This window comes from Eremothecium gossypii, chromosome IV (genome assembly GCF_000091025.4).
Source record: "Eremothecium gossypii ATCC 10895 chromosome IV, complete sequence".
NCBI classification, from domain to species: Eukaryota; Fungi; Ascomycota; class Saccharomycetes; order Saccharomycetales; family Saccharomycetaceae; genus Eremothecium; species Eremothecium gossypii.
The window spans coordinates 869,052-883,445 of NC_005785.6; the positions used below are offsets into that span (position 1 = coordinate 869,052).

The window sequence follows — 14,394 nt, forward strand, 5'->3', positions numbered from 1 at the left end:
TGTTTGTTTCAGAGCAGCTTGGTTGAGTTTTAAGACGAGGCTAATCGGAGGATCAATCGAGAGAGGCTGCAATTAGTTCTGAAACAGGTTGTGTATTGAATATGGTGAAGCTAGCAGAATATCCCCGTACGGCGACGTTCGCTTGGTCACCCGACAAGGTGCCGGTGTTGGCCACGGGTACGGCGTCGGGGACGGTGGACGCGGACTTCTCGAGCACAGCGACGCTGGAGTTCTGGGAGGTGGGGAGCGCGGAGAGCGGGCCGCAGGGGTCGGTGACGGCGGACGCGAAGTTCAACGACCTGGACTGGAGCAGGGACGGGGCGATGCTGGCAGGGGCGCTGGAGAACGGGGTGGTGGAGTTTTTCTGCGCGCGGGAGCGGCGGTCGGTGGCGCGGGTGGCGCGGCACACGACGGGCGTGCGCGCGGTGCGGTTTAACGCGAAGCAGGCGAACGTGGCGGTGTCCGGCGGCAGCCAGGGGGAGATCTTTGTGTGGGACACGAACAAGATCAGCGCGGCGGGCTACAGCCCGTTCGGGCCGGGCACGGCGATGACGCCGATCGACGAGGTGCAGTCGCTGGCGTGGAACCAGTCGCTGGCGCACGTGTTTGCGTCCGCGGGCTCGTCGGGCTTTGCATCGATCTGGGACCTGAAGGCCAAGAAGGAGGTGATCCACCTCAGCTACACATCGCCCCACTCCGGGCTCAAGAACCAGCTGGCGGTGGTGGAGTGGCACCCCAGCAACTCGACGCGCGTGGCCACTGCCACGGGCAACGACAACGAGCCGGTGATTCTCGTGTGGGACCTGCGCAATGCGAACATGCCGCTACAAGTGATGTCACAAGGACACTCGAAGGGCATTTTGTCCCTGGACTGGTGCAAGCACGATGAAAAGCTCATGTTGTCCAGCGGCCGGGACAACACCTGCATTTTGTGGAACCCAGAGGAGGCACAAAAGTTGACACAATACCCTACGCGCGGGAACTGGTGCTTCAAGACCAAGTTTGCGCCAGAGGCTCCGGACCTCTTTGCTAGTGCTTCCTTCGACAACAAGATCCAGGTGCAGACCCTCCAGAACCTTGCAAACAAGCTGGATCTGGACGAAACGGCTTTCAAGCAACAGGAATCCGAGGCCGATTTCTGGAACAACGTCTCGCAGAGCGAATCGAAGGAAAAGCCTGTTGTTACAAAAATACAGGCCCCTGCATGGCACAGCAAGAAGTCACCAGCGGCTCACTGGGCTTTCGGCGGGAAGATAGTACGCATCACCTCCGATGGGCTGGGTGTGTCGGTGAGCAAACCACATATCGAAGGATTTGAGAAGAACGTCATGCTGGATGAGGCCCTTCAGTCAAAGAACTTTGTTCCTATTATAAACAAAAGGTTGGCTCAAACTGTCACCCCTACAAATGAGGAGGATTGGTCCCTGTTAGAGAGTCTATCCATGGACGGTAAGGACACTTACCTGCAAGAGGCTCTTTCGTTCGACGACAACGAAGCAGTAGATTCCCAACCAGATACCAAGGACGAGGACTTTTTCCTGAACTTAACCGGCCAATACGAACCATCCGGTGAGTTTGAACTTGATGCTGCCAACCCGGGCATTACTTTAAACCTTCTGAAGGGCGAGCTATCCAAGGCTGTAAATCTTGCGCTCGAGAAGGACCTACTTCTGGAGTCTTTGGTGATTGCTTTAAATTCCGACGACGACCAAATAAAGCAAAAGGTCAAGAATGCATACTATACTAAGTATGCCTCGAATTCGCAGCTCGCTCGGTCGTTGTACGCAATTTCCGAGAGGAAAATTGAAGACCTCGTGGACAACTTGAACGTCTCGCAGTGGAAGCATATTGTTATGGCAATCAAGACCTACGCTACTGAACAATCTAAGAACTCTTTATTGATCAGATTGGGCGATAGGTTGTTGCAGGCAGGTCAGAGACAAAATGCCGTTACCCTCTACTTGGCCGGGCAGTCATTGGACAAGGTTGCATCCGTCTGGCTCAGGGAGCTGCCTGCATTGGAATCCGAAATGCGTTCGCATAAAAATACTCTAAACGAGGCGCATCTGGAAGCCTTGACTGAATTTGTTGAGAGATTCACTGTTTTGTCTGCCTACATCAACGAGGATGGTGGTGCAAAGCTAACAAACGAAGAATTGGTATCTAAATTCTTGGAATTCGTGAGCATGGCTTCATCTAGCGGGGATTTCGAACTGGCCTTGAAGTTTTTGGAGAACTTGCCTGGTGACAATGAGCAGGTGAAGACCGAAAAACAGCGTGTGCTAATCGCCTCAGGCAAATGCGCCACTACATCCGCAACCTCCACAAGAAGGGGCAAGTACGGATCTACAACAGTGGCTCCCGGAGTTCCGGGTATGCCAGCGGCTCCTATGCCTGTTGTTGGTATGCAACCACCAGCTAACCCACTGGCTGACCGTACAGCAAGTTATGGTGCGCCAGGGTACAATGTTGCAGCGCCAATGCCACCTCCAAACGGAAGACCAAACCCATACGCTGCTCCTGCGCCTGCCTACCAGATGGCCAACCCTGCTGCGCATGGAAAGTACGTTAATTCTGCTTCTGCTTCTCCAGGGCACAATACCCCCCGCGGTTCGGTTTCCATGCCTCACAACCCATATGCGCCATCTACCAATGGCGCCGGCGCGGTATCACATAACTCCTACGCACCACAACATGTGCAGCCTGCAGGGCAGCCTCAGAACATGTATGGGGTGCCACCGCAGAGAAATTTTATGAACCAGACCCAGGATAAGCCGCCAGTCAACCCTGCCGCCACGAATGTGCTATCTGGTCAATCCCCACATTTAAACAGAAAAGCCAACAATGGATGGAATGATCTTCCTGAAATTGTGAAGGAGAAGAAATCGAGGGCCAAGCCGGTATCCACAGCGCCAGTTGCTGTGGCTTCTATGACGGGAATGCAAGCATCGCCTAATGTCACCGGCGGCACGATTCCTCCTCCTCCTATTACAAGGGTCACTTCCAATACGAGCATTGCCGGTTCCCCAATGACCCCACAGAAGCTTTCCCGGAAGTCTTCCGTAGTTCAAACTACCGCCCTGAATGCTCCAGTGCCAGTTAATCCATATGCTCCCCCTGTAACGGGCAGGAATGCCGTGCAGTCCCCACCTCTGAACCCGTACGCGCCTTCCGGAGCGCACGCTGCGGCGCCCCCCACGGGAACATACTCTCCTCATCTGGCTGGACAAGCGATAGACCATACTCACCGTGCTACGCCATTATCCAATATGGCTGCCCCACCACAGAAAGCCATGCCAGGCCCCCCTCCAAAGTCCATGGCAAGGAAGTCCACCACTTCTGAAAAAGACATCGACTCCGCTAACCAACTGCTCTCCTCCATCCAAAAAGCCCCTAACGGCGGCCCTCCTCCCCGGAAGCAGGTCGTAGCCCCGCAGCCTTCAGTACACGCAGCTTCCCCAGTGGCGGAACCTGTCGCGATCCCTCCACAGCAGCAGCTAATCATTGAATTTTTCAAAGAAGAGCTGGCCCGCGTTACGCCACTAGTCCCTCCAGAGTATAACAAGCAGCTAAAGGACTGTAGCAAACGGCTGAATATCCTGTTCACTCACATCGAGAAACAAGATCTATTGTCAGCCCCAACTATCGAAAAGTTGCATACTATTGTCGCGTTATTGCGGGAGCATAAATACTCGGACGCTCTAGCGGTTCATGTGGATATTGCTACTAACCATGTACAAGAAGCAGGGAACTGGCTGACCGGAGTCAAGCGGTTAATTGGTCTTGCAGAGGCAACCTCTAGCTGACCCAATAGAGCGATGTACTATATAATTTAGAACTACACCCAGTATGCCTTGCGTTTCTGCCTAGACTACGAATCTGCACGGCCAAGAATTATTCTGGTTAATAGGTAGCGTTAGCTTTGCACGCTTGGTCATGTGTGCTCTGTGGTCGACAAGCGCCCTTACATTTCTCGATCTTTATTTTGCAACCTCAATAGTCATTTCGTTGCTTTTCAACAGCAAAGCGACTGAAGATACCGTTGTAATAACGGGTAATCGAAGATTTGAGATCCAAGTTTCATTCGCCTCAATCGAATACCACTAACAACTTGTCGACAAAAGTTCGGAGAGCATTACCTACTGATATTGAGCAGAGAAGGCGTCATCTCTGACGCGACACACGAACCAATAGCATGGCTATGGTAATAGAAACCAATAGAATACAGGTAATATATTGAAAATATCATAACTGCAAGGCTTTCTAAGGTGTGAAACCCATTCCAATGCTGAAAAGTGTTGAGAAGTTAACACTTCCACAAGTAATATCACAGAGGCTTACTTTCCACTATCGACTGAGGCGCAAGCCTGAGGAGATAGAGGAGAACTGCATCTCATCCGAGACCTCCGATGAGAAGCACTCGAAGGGCTGCAACGATCAGAAGAATGCAAGCCACTATGAGCAGCCTGTGATGGTGACCGATTTGAGAGATGATTCAGAAGGGTTTTCCATCCAGGAGACCGAACTAGAACGGCCAGCGATGCGACAGTCTAATAAGATGTCAATTCTGGTGGGCATATTTGTTGCGGTCGGTGGCTTTCTATATGGGTACGATACCGGCCTCATTAACAGTATCACCGAGATGAGCTTCGTCAAGAAGCATTTTGCACCCAATCATGTCAACTTTACCTCGATGGAGATGTCCATACTTGTCTCTTTCCTGTCACTTGGGACCTTCATTGGTGCACTTGCGGCCCCGCTGCTGGCAGACTCCTACGGAAGAAAATCGACTGTCATATTCAGTACATTCATAGTGTTCTTGGTGGGCACGTCGCTGCAGGTCAGCGCAACTAGTATGGCGCTTCTAGTGGCAGGTCGTGTTGCCTCCGGGGTGGCTGTGGGACTAATATCTGTGGTTGTGCCGTTATACCAAGGCGAAGCGGCGCAGAAATGGTGTCGTGGTGCCATTATCTGTACATATCAGTGGGCCATAACCTGGGGGTTGCTTGTCTCGAGCGCTGTTTCTCAGGGCACATATCTGAGGAACGACGCCTCGTCCTACAGAATACCAATTGCGCTGCAATACGTGTGGTGCATCATTCTTGGGTCGGGAATGCTTCTGCTGCCAGAGAGCCCACGTTATTACGTCCTGAGGGACCAGCTGGACAAGGCCGCTCTATCCCTGTCCTTCTTGCGAGGAGTGCCGCACGATGACGCCGGCCTCCTGGAAGAACTGGTAGAGATCAAGGCGAACTATGACTATGAGATGTCGTTGAAGTCATCTTCGTATCTTGACTGTTTTCGAACTAGTGAGCACAGACCCAAGCAGCAAATTAGGATGCTTTCAGGGATTTTGTTGCAGGCATTCCAGCAGTTTTCGGGCATCAATTTCATTTTCTATTACGGGGTCAACTTCTTCAGCAGCACAGGCATTAGCAAGAGCTATCTTGTATCGTTCGTTACTTACGCCGTAAATGTCGTCTTCAACATACCCGGTCTATTTCTCGTCGAGTATGCTGGCCGCCGGAAGCTGCTTCTGGTCGGCGGCGTGCTGATGACCATCTCCAATTTCATCATCGCAATAGTGGGTGTGTCCACCGATTCAGTTATCGCTAAGAAGGTTATGATCGTGTTCATCTGCATGTTCATCGCCGCATTCTCCGCAACTTGGGGAGGCGTCGTCTGGGTCATGTCCGCCGAGATGTATCCGTTGGGCGTCCGCTCCAAATGCGCGGCCATCTGCGCGGCATCCAACTGGCTCGTTAACTTTGTCTGCGCGATGATTACCCCGTACCTCATTGATATAAGCTCCTACACGTCCCGCCTCGGTAGCACCATCTTCTTTGTCTGGGGTTCGCTCAACGCCATTGGCGTTATGGTCGTCTACCTGACTGTCTATGAGACCAGCGGTCTAACACTCGAAGAAATTAATGAACTCTACCGCCGCTGTCCATCCAGCCTGGCGTCCTGTGCATGGAACCGGCGTATCAAAAGTTCCCCAGAAGACTACCACCTCACCGTCACCGGCCGGTGCGCTCCCAGTGAACACCAAGACCATGTCGATCTCGGCAACGGTCTCTGTCTGGCCACGTATCACCGTGCCCCGCCTTCAATAATTTCGGAATCCTCCAATAGCAGTAGCGACAGCGTTGTCAATTCCGGCGCTGGCGCTGGCGGTCCCGCTGCCGCGCCTGCGGGCATCAACGCTTACATGTCTGACCTAATGAACAATATTGTCGTAAACACACATTCTACTCCCGCAGCAGGCACAAGTACATAGACTCTACTGTCTTTCCGCACGTTATATACTTTACTCTGCGAACTTCACCAAGTCATGTGACCGTGGAGCCTCCAAGGCATAGGCCTTCGCTACGCACCTCACTAGCAAAATATACCATCCTAACTCCCTGAGAATTACTCTACCCACTGTACCTGCTAACACCAGCCCGTTGTTGGTATCCGATGCTGAAGTGGTTGTACTGTTTTGTGGTTTGAAGCAATGGATGGGCAGGTGGTGGGGATCTTTAAAATTTGGCAAGAACAGCCAACACTCCCGTCAAAATAAAGAGCAAAGCGCCTCCACACCTCTACGAATCAGGTCCGAAAGGCGATCTTGCAATGACGAGCAAGGTTACAAAGAAAGTTAGAGAGTCGCACAGTGCATGTGACGACCAGCAGCATAGTTCTCGGGCTCGCGGCACTGCAGCAGAGGGAGCGCCTAGTAACGTGGTTCAACCGTCCCTCGGTGATTTGAAGAAACTCGCAGAATACACACTCTCCACCCCTACGTCGAACGAGTGCATTAATAAACGGCTGCGGTCCACGAACGTGCAGGAGGTGAAGCTGGGGGGACTGCAGTTTCTGTTTTACAAGACGCTACTACTGTGTCTTTACATGGCATATGCGTTCTACCGATACTTCCAATACCAGTACAACAGGCTGCGTATCAAACTACTGAATCTGGCCTACTCGCCGTCCAATACCCCGCAGCTGATCAGACAGGACGTGCTAAAGTTGCAGAAGGTCCCTAAGCGGCTGGCAGCGATTTTGGCATACAAGTCTGAAGGGGAGGTCGGCGGTGGCGTCAACGGCTTGATAAACGACGGAAGCAACGTAGTATGCTGGACTGTGTCTGCGGGCATCAAGCACCTGTCGCTTTATGATCATGACGGGGTGCTCAAGGCCAACGTGCACCAGTTCCGCCAGGGCGTGTACGATACCCTGGCGCGCTACTACGGCCCCAACAACGTCCCCAAGTTCGCGATACGCATCCCCCACCTGAACACGGTCTACTTCAACAAGCCGGAGGACGAGACGCAGGTGGCGGAGGAACCCAGCAGGGAGACGCACAAGGTCGCAATCGAGGTTTCCCTGCTCTCGGTGCGTGATGGCCGCGAGACCATAGTGGACCTGACAAAGGCAATGGCAGATCTCTGCAAATCAGGAGACCTCAAGCTTGAGGAGATCACCATGAAGCTGGTCGATACCGAACTCACTCAGCTGGTCGGCGTTGAGCCAGACCTCCTGCTCTACTTCGGGCCGCATCTGGACCTACAGGGCTACCCGCCTTGGCATATCCGTTTGACGGAGTTCTACTGGGAGGAAGACAATGACGAGGTCATGTATTCTGTCTTCATCCGAGGCCTGATACAGTATTCTACCTGCAAGGTCAACCTGGGGAAATGATGGACATGTCGATATGTTGCCTTAGTTACCATTCAGTCACAGGTCGGAAGCACTCATGCCGGGAGGCCACAATCCCCGACACAGTCTAATGTCTACCTGTTATCTTGCTTGTCTAGTCCAACTGTTTTGCATTGAATACCTGAAGAGTATATATAGCGCTCTGCTTCTCACATAAACAGCTGAACACCAGCGATGGCATGCGCAGTGCGCGTATAGTACATAAACACTAAGTTTTGGAAGTCCATCGTAAAACTACCATGCTGCGGCCGCCAAGAAGTTACCGTGGGATATCGAAGTCGAACGATTTTCCTCGTGTACAGGGTATTGGCTATCGGGCGGAGACGTTTGCAACAGGAACAGCACAGAGCATTCTTGTCGTAATAGACAAGGCACCTGAAACAGCGGGCAGGCTGTTATAGACCACCGCAGCCACGCACACCCTCCCGACTATTTAAAAGCAGCACGCGAGACAATCGCGTAGTACCTGTTTCGGCGCCCATTTCGGACCATCCAATGAAAGACGCCGTGTCTACCGGCCAGAACGATGGTGTGTCTATCCTGCTTCTAGGTCTTGCCGCGTCGGGCAAAACCACGCTGCTCCGGCAGCTCCAGCTCGGAAATGTGTCGGCCAGCACAGTCGACGGCCTGCCGGTCGAAACCGTCGCATACAGAAATGTAGTGCTGAGCTCCTGGGACCCCAGTCGCGCCGTAGATCACGCCGCATTCGCCTCGTCTCGCCACGAGCGCTGCAAGGCGCTGATTTTCGTCGTCGACGCCGCAGACCGCGCCGGCATCGACGCCGCCCGCGCCACACTGCACACACTGCTCGACGACTGCGCGCTACGAGCCCGGCCGCTGCTGCTGCTCGCCAACAAGACAGATCTGCCCGACGCCCTGCCCGACGGCGAGCTTTGCGACTTGCTCGGCCTCGCCGGCGGCCTGCCGCGCCCCTGGCGCCTACAGGCCGTTTCCGCCGCCCGCCGCACCGGCATCTACCCCGGCCTGGAGTGGCTCACGGCCACCCTCGAGTCCGGCCGCAGCGGGCGCCCCGCCCAGTTCGCCGCTGCCCGCAGCATCGGCGCTGCCGTCAGCGACTAGCGCCCCGCAGCCGCCGAACTTGGCGTTATGCTAAAATATATACCGCCCGGCCCACGCCACTCCGCGCAACACCGCACAAATACCGTACCCGCCAAGCCTGCCAAGCCCCCGCCGGTATCCGCCGCGCGGCAGTCGCCACGGGAACCCGCCATTAGTCTCTACGTAGCAAGCAGTGCGGCGTGTTGATAACCGCCACCTCAGTTACCCTGCCGTCCATAATAGTGGCTCATGATATGAGCTCTATTCAAAAAAAATTTTTAAAACCCACCGGAACCTGTTCGATTGCAACACAGGTAGTCGTAGTCAGTCGGTCAAAACAAAGCAACAAGAAACAAAGACAAGTATGTTTGAAGTGTGTCAGACAGCAACAGGGTGGTTGATGGTCGATTCGGCGGCACCGTGAATGGCGAACGCAATAGTAAAGCATTGGAATGGGAACAAACTCGCTTTGTTTACCGGGCTTTCTAATATGTACGTGTCAGAATTGAGGGGAGGTGGCGAACATAGGCGCGCACGCACGTGAAGCACAGGCGGGAACACGCGGGGAACAGAACAAAAGACAGGGTGGCACTGGATCTGGCGGCTGGCAGCCGGCCGCGGCCGCGGCGGTTTGCCACCCCTAGTGTCACGTGACTGGGAGTCATCGGGCGGCGAGTGACCAAACACCCTGAGGGGGCAGATACTAACACAAGCGCAGCAATGGGTGTTTCGTTCTCGAAGTTGTTTAGCAACCTTTTTGGTCACAAAGAGATGCGGATCTTGATGGTTGGTCTAGACGGTGCCGGTAAGACCACCGTTTTGTACAAATTGAAGTTGGGCGAGGTTGTCACGACCATCCCCACCATCGGGTTCAACGTGGAGACCGTCGAATACAAGAACATCTCGTTCACCGTCTGGGATGTTGGTGGACAGGACAAGATCAGACCTTTGTGGAGACACTACTTCAGAAACACAGAGGGCATTATCTTCGTCGTGGACTCTAACGACAGATCCCGTATTGCCGAGGCCAGAGAGGTATTGCAGAGAATGTTGAACGAGGACGAGATCAGAAACGCGGTGCTGTTGGTCTTCGCCAACAAGCAGGATTTGCCGGAGGCCATGTCCGCGGCCGAAATCACCGAGAAATTGGGCCTCCACTCCATCAGACAGCGTCCTTGGTACATCCAGGCCACCTGTGCAACTTCTGGGGAGGGCCTATACGAGGGCTTGGAATGGTTGAGCACCAACTTGAAGAACCAAGCATGATTGCGCTCTCCTTCCAAATCACTGTCTTGGCATAATTAATCTTTAGGTTAGGCTGTAAATGAACTAGCGAAGTCTCGTAGACCCTAGTATACTACTTTTTTTTGTGCGTGCACTGTTACCATCGATATATAGTGTAAGAAGTCGCACCCATCGTGTACCCGCTCCGGTGTTCCGTCGCGCCTTTGGCGCTCACTTTGCGATCTGCCGAAATCGTTAATTTCACCTGTAGGTCACGTGATTGTGAATTGTGTTTGACTGTTGCATCCGTACATTCGGAGGTGTGTGGGTTGTATAGCTGAAGATTCTGCGTCGTCCGACAGACTCGCTCGCGCACACCGAGCGGAGCACAGTCGGTTTCCACAGCAGGCCAACATCTTCAACAGAAGAGGCAGTTCATTTGGAGTGGCTCTTAGTGCAAAATACAGCAAAATCAATCATAATGGTATGTGTCAGGCGGTGTATAGCGTGGGATGATGGCATGCAGCTTTTCGTTGGGTATCGAGGTGACCGTTAGAGGCTTAAATCCGTGGGACAGAAGTGCGCGACAGCAGCGCATACCGGGTTAGCCAGCGAGCGGTAGCCGAGGGGTAGATGCGGCCCCGCAGGTTGCCAGCAATGTCATTCCAAGCTTGATAGGTGCGCGGAGTACTAACATCTCATCTCAGGCCGGTGTTAAAGCTTTTGAATTGAGAACCAAGTCCAAGGAGCAACTGGAGCAACAGTTGATCTCCTTGAAGCAGGAGTTGGCTGCTTTGAAGGTCCAGAAGCTATCCAGACCATCCTTGCCAAAGATCAACACCGTCAGAAAGAGCATTGCTCGTGTCTTGACCGTCATCAACCAGAACCAGAGACAGGCTGTCAGAGAGTTGTACAAGGGCAAGAAGTACCAGCCAAAGGACTTGAGAGCAAAGAAGACCAGAGCTTTGAGAAGAGCTTTGACGAAGTTCGAGGCTGCTCAGATCACTGAGAAGCAGAGAAAGAAGCAGATTGCTTTCCCACAAAGAAAGTACGCTATTAAGGCCTAAACGTCTACGTAAACCGTTGTATGTTAATTTAGTTTACTTTTAAGAACCCATCTTTAGACCCGCGGGCTCAAGCGGCGGCGGCCTGCCAGAGGGAGTAGCAGCGAGCGCTTTTTTGATAGTGTGGAATCTATACAGGAAAGTGACTACTTATTGTTTACCTTGTTTCTTTGATGCTTTGAACTCCTCGATTCTCTGTTTCAACTCATGATCGGGAATGACATCCTCTAACTTGAGAGGTGTCCTGTTGAATGGATCAGTGGAATCGCTGAGCAGATGGGCCTTTATCGTGCTCCGATCTATAGTGACTTTAGATGTGGGTAGTATAACCGGTTCGGACATAATAGTGTACATTAACGGGTCCAGGAACTCGTCAGGAACATCCCCCATGTCCATGTCTTCTTCTTCCGCAGCGAGCTTGCGCATGTGTGTAGCATTCGCAAACTTTAGCAAAGCCTCGCATTGTTCTGGCGAGGCCATTCCTGTCTTGTAACCCAGTATATGCACCAAACGGTCGAACAGATCTTTGTTGAAGGATCTACCGTCTCTCGCAACGGCGGAGATAAACTCATCCTGCTCGGACAGATTAATGTAAACCTCGGACAGGGATTTCAAAAGCGATTTGGGGTTGAACTGATATTTGCTGGGATCTTTCACCTTCAACTCCCTACATTTCGGGCCCACAAGCGAAACTAAATTGTAGTTGAGCATACCGGCTAGTCTATCCACAATTTCTGGTGTCACGAAGGCCCGTGGAATATCCTTGGTGAAAACATTGAACAAAGACATGGATTTGTCTGCTAAGCTGCATGAAGAAGTCGCCTGCCTCTCCGCAGCTGCTAGTTTGGCCTGTAACTCCGCAGTCTCCTCCTCTCTCGTAGGTGGTAGGTTACGCGATCTGTTCTCGAGCTCCTTTGAGATGTTGTGTACCTCAGTCAGATTAGTTAAGCCTTCGTCTAGTAGGAACGTTAGGTCATTCAGCATACGCGCAATGAAACGAATAAAAAAGTCTGGATTATTCTGTGACTGCGTCAGCAATTGCGCCCGGTATTTTGGAAGTTTGTATAATTCCTCTAAAACGATGGAAATACTGTAACGAGCATTGAATTTATCGTAAAATTGCGAAGAAGAACCAGTCTTTTCCACAATAACATAAAAGTCCAGTAGCGCGTAGAATATATTTTTAATCACCAGTTCATTATTTTCAAAGATATCCATCATGAAGCCTGGTACGGATTCACTTAATGGGGAGGCACCAATGCTGAGCACCTGGACCAACTTTCCCTTCAAGTGAGGGTTTGAAACCAATTCTGGACAACGTAGGATTACAGTTGCTAGTTCCACAAAAGAATGCAATCTCGAGTTTCGGAACATAGGGTTGCTCGAGTATTTCGATATGTATAAACAGTAATTGATAGCGCCCTCGACAACAAATTCAGGGTAATATTTGAAAGGAACCTGGGCATGCGCTCTAAGATACTCGGCGTTATCTACATTCTCAACGCCTACTTGATCCGGGATTAATGGTAATTCTAGTTGGCTGAATGGGAATCCATGTTTTGGATCAATAACTCTAATCAAAAAGGTTGAGACGCCACAAATAAACTCGAAAACCTCCAGCTGCAGCGCCCTGTTGGAGAAAAATCCCTGGAGTGAGTCCATTATGGATTGTAGCATGGTGTAGGTTTTTTCCAAACTTGGTAGCTGTATAGCGGCGAACCTCGCAAAAATGTCGGTGGAATTATTGCTGTTCGCAGCATCCTTAATACGCTGTAGCTCTTGCTTCATCCGCTTCAGTTGGGGCGTGACTTTTTCATCGTAAAGTAGCGTCCCACCAAGTCCATAATGTAGGTACGTCAAAGTCAGGAAGAAACAGTCGCTGATGAAGTTTGGTTTGTTATCCTCGGATTTGCGATTCTTATCATGAAACTCATCGGCCTCTTTAAAGTCAGAGTTCATGCGTGTCTCCTGAGAAAGGTCAATGAAGAGGTTCAGGTTGTTAAAATAGTTGACGTCGATCTTGTCAATTTTCTTACAAGTAGAATCCAGGAATGGCTGAGAGAATCTAACAAGAAGCAGAGTGATATTGGTCATAAACGCATTCGAAGAAAGCTTGTTATGCTGAGCATGATCTCCACGGCGCAAGTGGTTTTTGTTCACAATCTGGGCAAAGTATGACAGCAGCCCGTTGCGTGATTCTGTTGATCCTCTCACAATCTTGTCCATGATGAAAAATAAACGGTCCAGCACAACCTTGTGTTCAGCTTGCAGCGACTCATGTAGCAGATTGGTCTGTTGCTGCGTCCGCTCGAGATTGTCCCCGTAATTGCGCGTCGCCACGTTCGGATTCATAGGCGAAAGCGTCAAGATCGGCCCAAGCAGCGTCACTCGTTCCAAGTGGTTTGGCTTCGTGTCGTAGGGGGCATAGAAGCCATCAAGCTGAGTGAATATCGCCGCAACAGGCTTGAAGGACACAAACAGCTCAAAAAGCGTCAGCACACTGCTGTACGTCGGATCGTTCAGATCGAACTTGCCGTTCTTCGAGTTGTTCATGTCCTTGATCATCTCCATCAGCGCCGTGAAAAACCCATTGCACACGTCGAATATCACGTCCTCCCGTATAGCGCGCTGGATCACCGCAGACATAAAGTCCGTGTACACGTCCAGATCCCGCACCACCCCCTTCACATACGTCAGCAGACTCCCGCCGATTGCAAACTCCTCAAGCTGAAAGCACACCACTGCGTAACCCAGCACCAGGCGCTCCAGTTCCTGTAGCGTCGCCTGCACGCCCGCGTCCGCGTTGTTCTTGCTCAGCCGCTTTGTCTGTTGGCACCGCTCAAAGCACCCGTGCAGATACGCCATCGGCTGCTCTCCCAGGTGTTCGTTTTCTGTCAATTGCGACACCAGGATCCCGTCCACCGCATCCAGCGCCAGCTCCGGCCCGCCCAGCACCTCCGCCCCCACCAGCGTGTATTTGCGCGCTCTCGCCATCTCTGCGTCGCTTGTCACGCGCAGCACCTCCGTAATAATGCTCTTCACAGAACTCGCCATCGCCGCTCGCTACGTTCAATCTGATTCTAACTATCCGACGGTCCTCAACTAGCCAGCACTCACCGTGTCTACCACGCGCTGCATATAGGCTGTGTAAAACCTCTCGTAGTCGCAGCTGGTCAGCCACCAAGGAGAAAGGCGCGCTCGTGCCACGTGATTCCAACCGTATATGATCACGTGATCTTCCGCTCTCCCCTCCTGTGCTCGGGGTGCCGTCGCAGCAGCAGAACTAGGCCTAGGAACGCGGGTTGCAGCGCCTGGTCCCCGCTGGCATCCGGCAGGCTCCGTG

At 52.3% G+C, this 14,394-nt stretch overlaps 7 protein-coding genes across 7 annotated transcripts; 6 read left to right on the top strand and 1 right to left on the bottom strand.

Moving 5' to 3' along the window:
* Nucleotides 1-101: 101 nt before the first annotated feature.
* SEC31 (Sec31p) lies at nt 102-3,806 on the top strand (the record flags this gene model as incomplete). Its single annotated transcript, NM_209539.2, has 1 exon — nt 102-3,806. The coding sequence occupies one exon, from the start codon at nt 102-104 to the stop codon at nt 3,804-3,806; it is 3,705 nt and encodes a 1,234-aa protein (NP_984186.2).
* Nucleotides 3,807-4,285: 479 nt separating this feature from the next.
* Nucleotides 4,286-6,280, top strand: AGOS_ADR091W (sugar porter family MFS transporter; the record flags this gene model as incomplete). The annotated part of the gene is made up of 1 exon (NM_209540.2): nt 4,286-6,280. The coding sequence occupies one exon, from the start codon at nt 4,286-4,288 to the stop codon at nt 6,278-6,280; it is 1,995 nt and encodes a 664-aa protein (NP_984187.2).
* A 338-nt stretch (nt 6,281-6,618) lies between these two features.
* Nucleotides 6,619-7,686, top strand: NUS1 (ditrans,polycis-polyprenyl diphosphate synthase; the record flags this gene model as incomplete). Its single annotated transcript, NM_209541.1, has 1 exon — nt 6,619-7,686. The coding sequence occupies one exon, from the start codon at nt 6,619-6,621 to the stop codon at nt 7,684-7,686; it is 1,068 nt and encodes a 355-aa protein (NP_984188.1).
* A 513-nt stretch (nt 7,687-8,199) lies between these two features.
* On the top strand, nt 8,200-8,784 carry AGOS_ADR093W (ADR093Wp; the record flags this gene model as incomplete). Its single annotated transcript, NM_209542.1, has 1 exon — nt 8,200-8,784. The coding sequence occupies one exon, from the start codon at nt 8,200-8,202 to the stop codon at nt 8,782-8,784; it is 585 nt and encodes a 194-aa protein (NP_984189.1).
* A 331-nt stretch (nt 8,785-9,115) lies between these two features.
* On the top strand, nt 9,116-10,029 carry AGOS_ADR094W (ADR094Wp; the record flags this gene model as incomplete). Its single annotated transcript, NM_209543.2, has 2 exons — nt 9,116-9,125; nt 9,482-10,029. The coding sequence occupies one exon, from the start codon at nt 9,484-9,486 to the stop codon at nt 10,027-10,029; it is 546 nt and encodes a 181-aa protein (NP_984190.1).
* Nucleotides 10,030-10,468: 439 nt separating this feature from the next.
* Nucleotides 10,469-11,054, top strand: RPL35A (60S ribosomal protein uL29; the record flags this gene model as incomplete). The annotated part of the gene is made up of 2 exons (NM_209544.1): nt 10,469-10,471; nt 10,695-11,054. 2 exons carry the CDS (start codon nt 10,469-10,471, stop codon nt 11,052-11,054), a joined length of 363 nt encoding a protein of 120 aa, NP_984191.1.
* Nucleotides 11,055-11,201: 147 nt separating this feature from the next.
* Nucleotides 11,202-14,105, bottom strand: UFD2 (ubiquitin-ubiquitin ligase UFD2; the record flags this gene model as incomplete). Its single annotated transcript, NM_209545.1, has 1 exon — nt 11,202-14,105. The coding sequence occupies one exon, from the start codon at nt 14,103-14,105 to the stop codon at nt 11,202-11,204; it is 2,904 nt and encodes a 967-aa protein (NP_984192.1).
* Nucleotides 14,106-14,394: the final 289 nt, after the last annotated feature.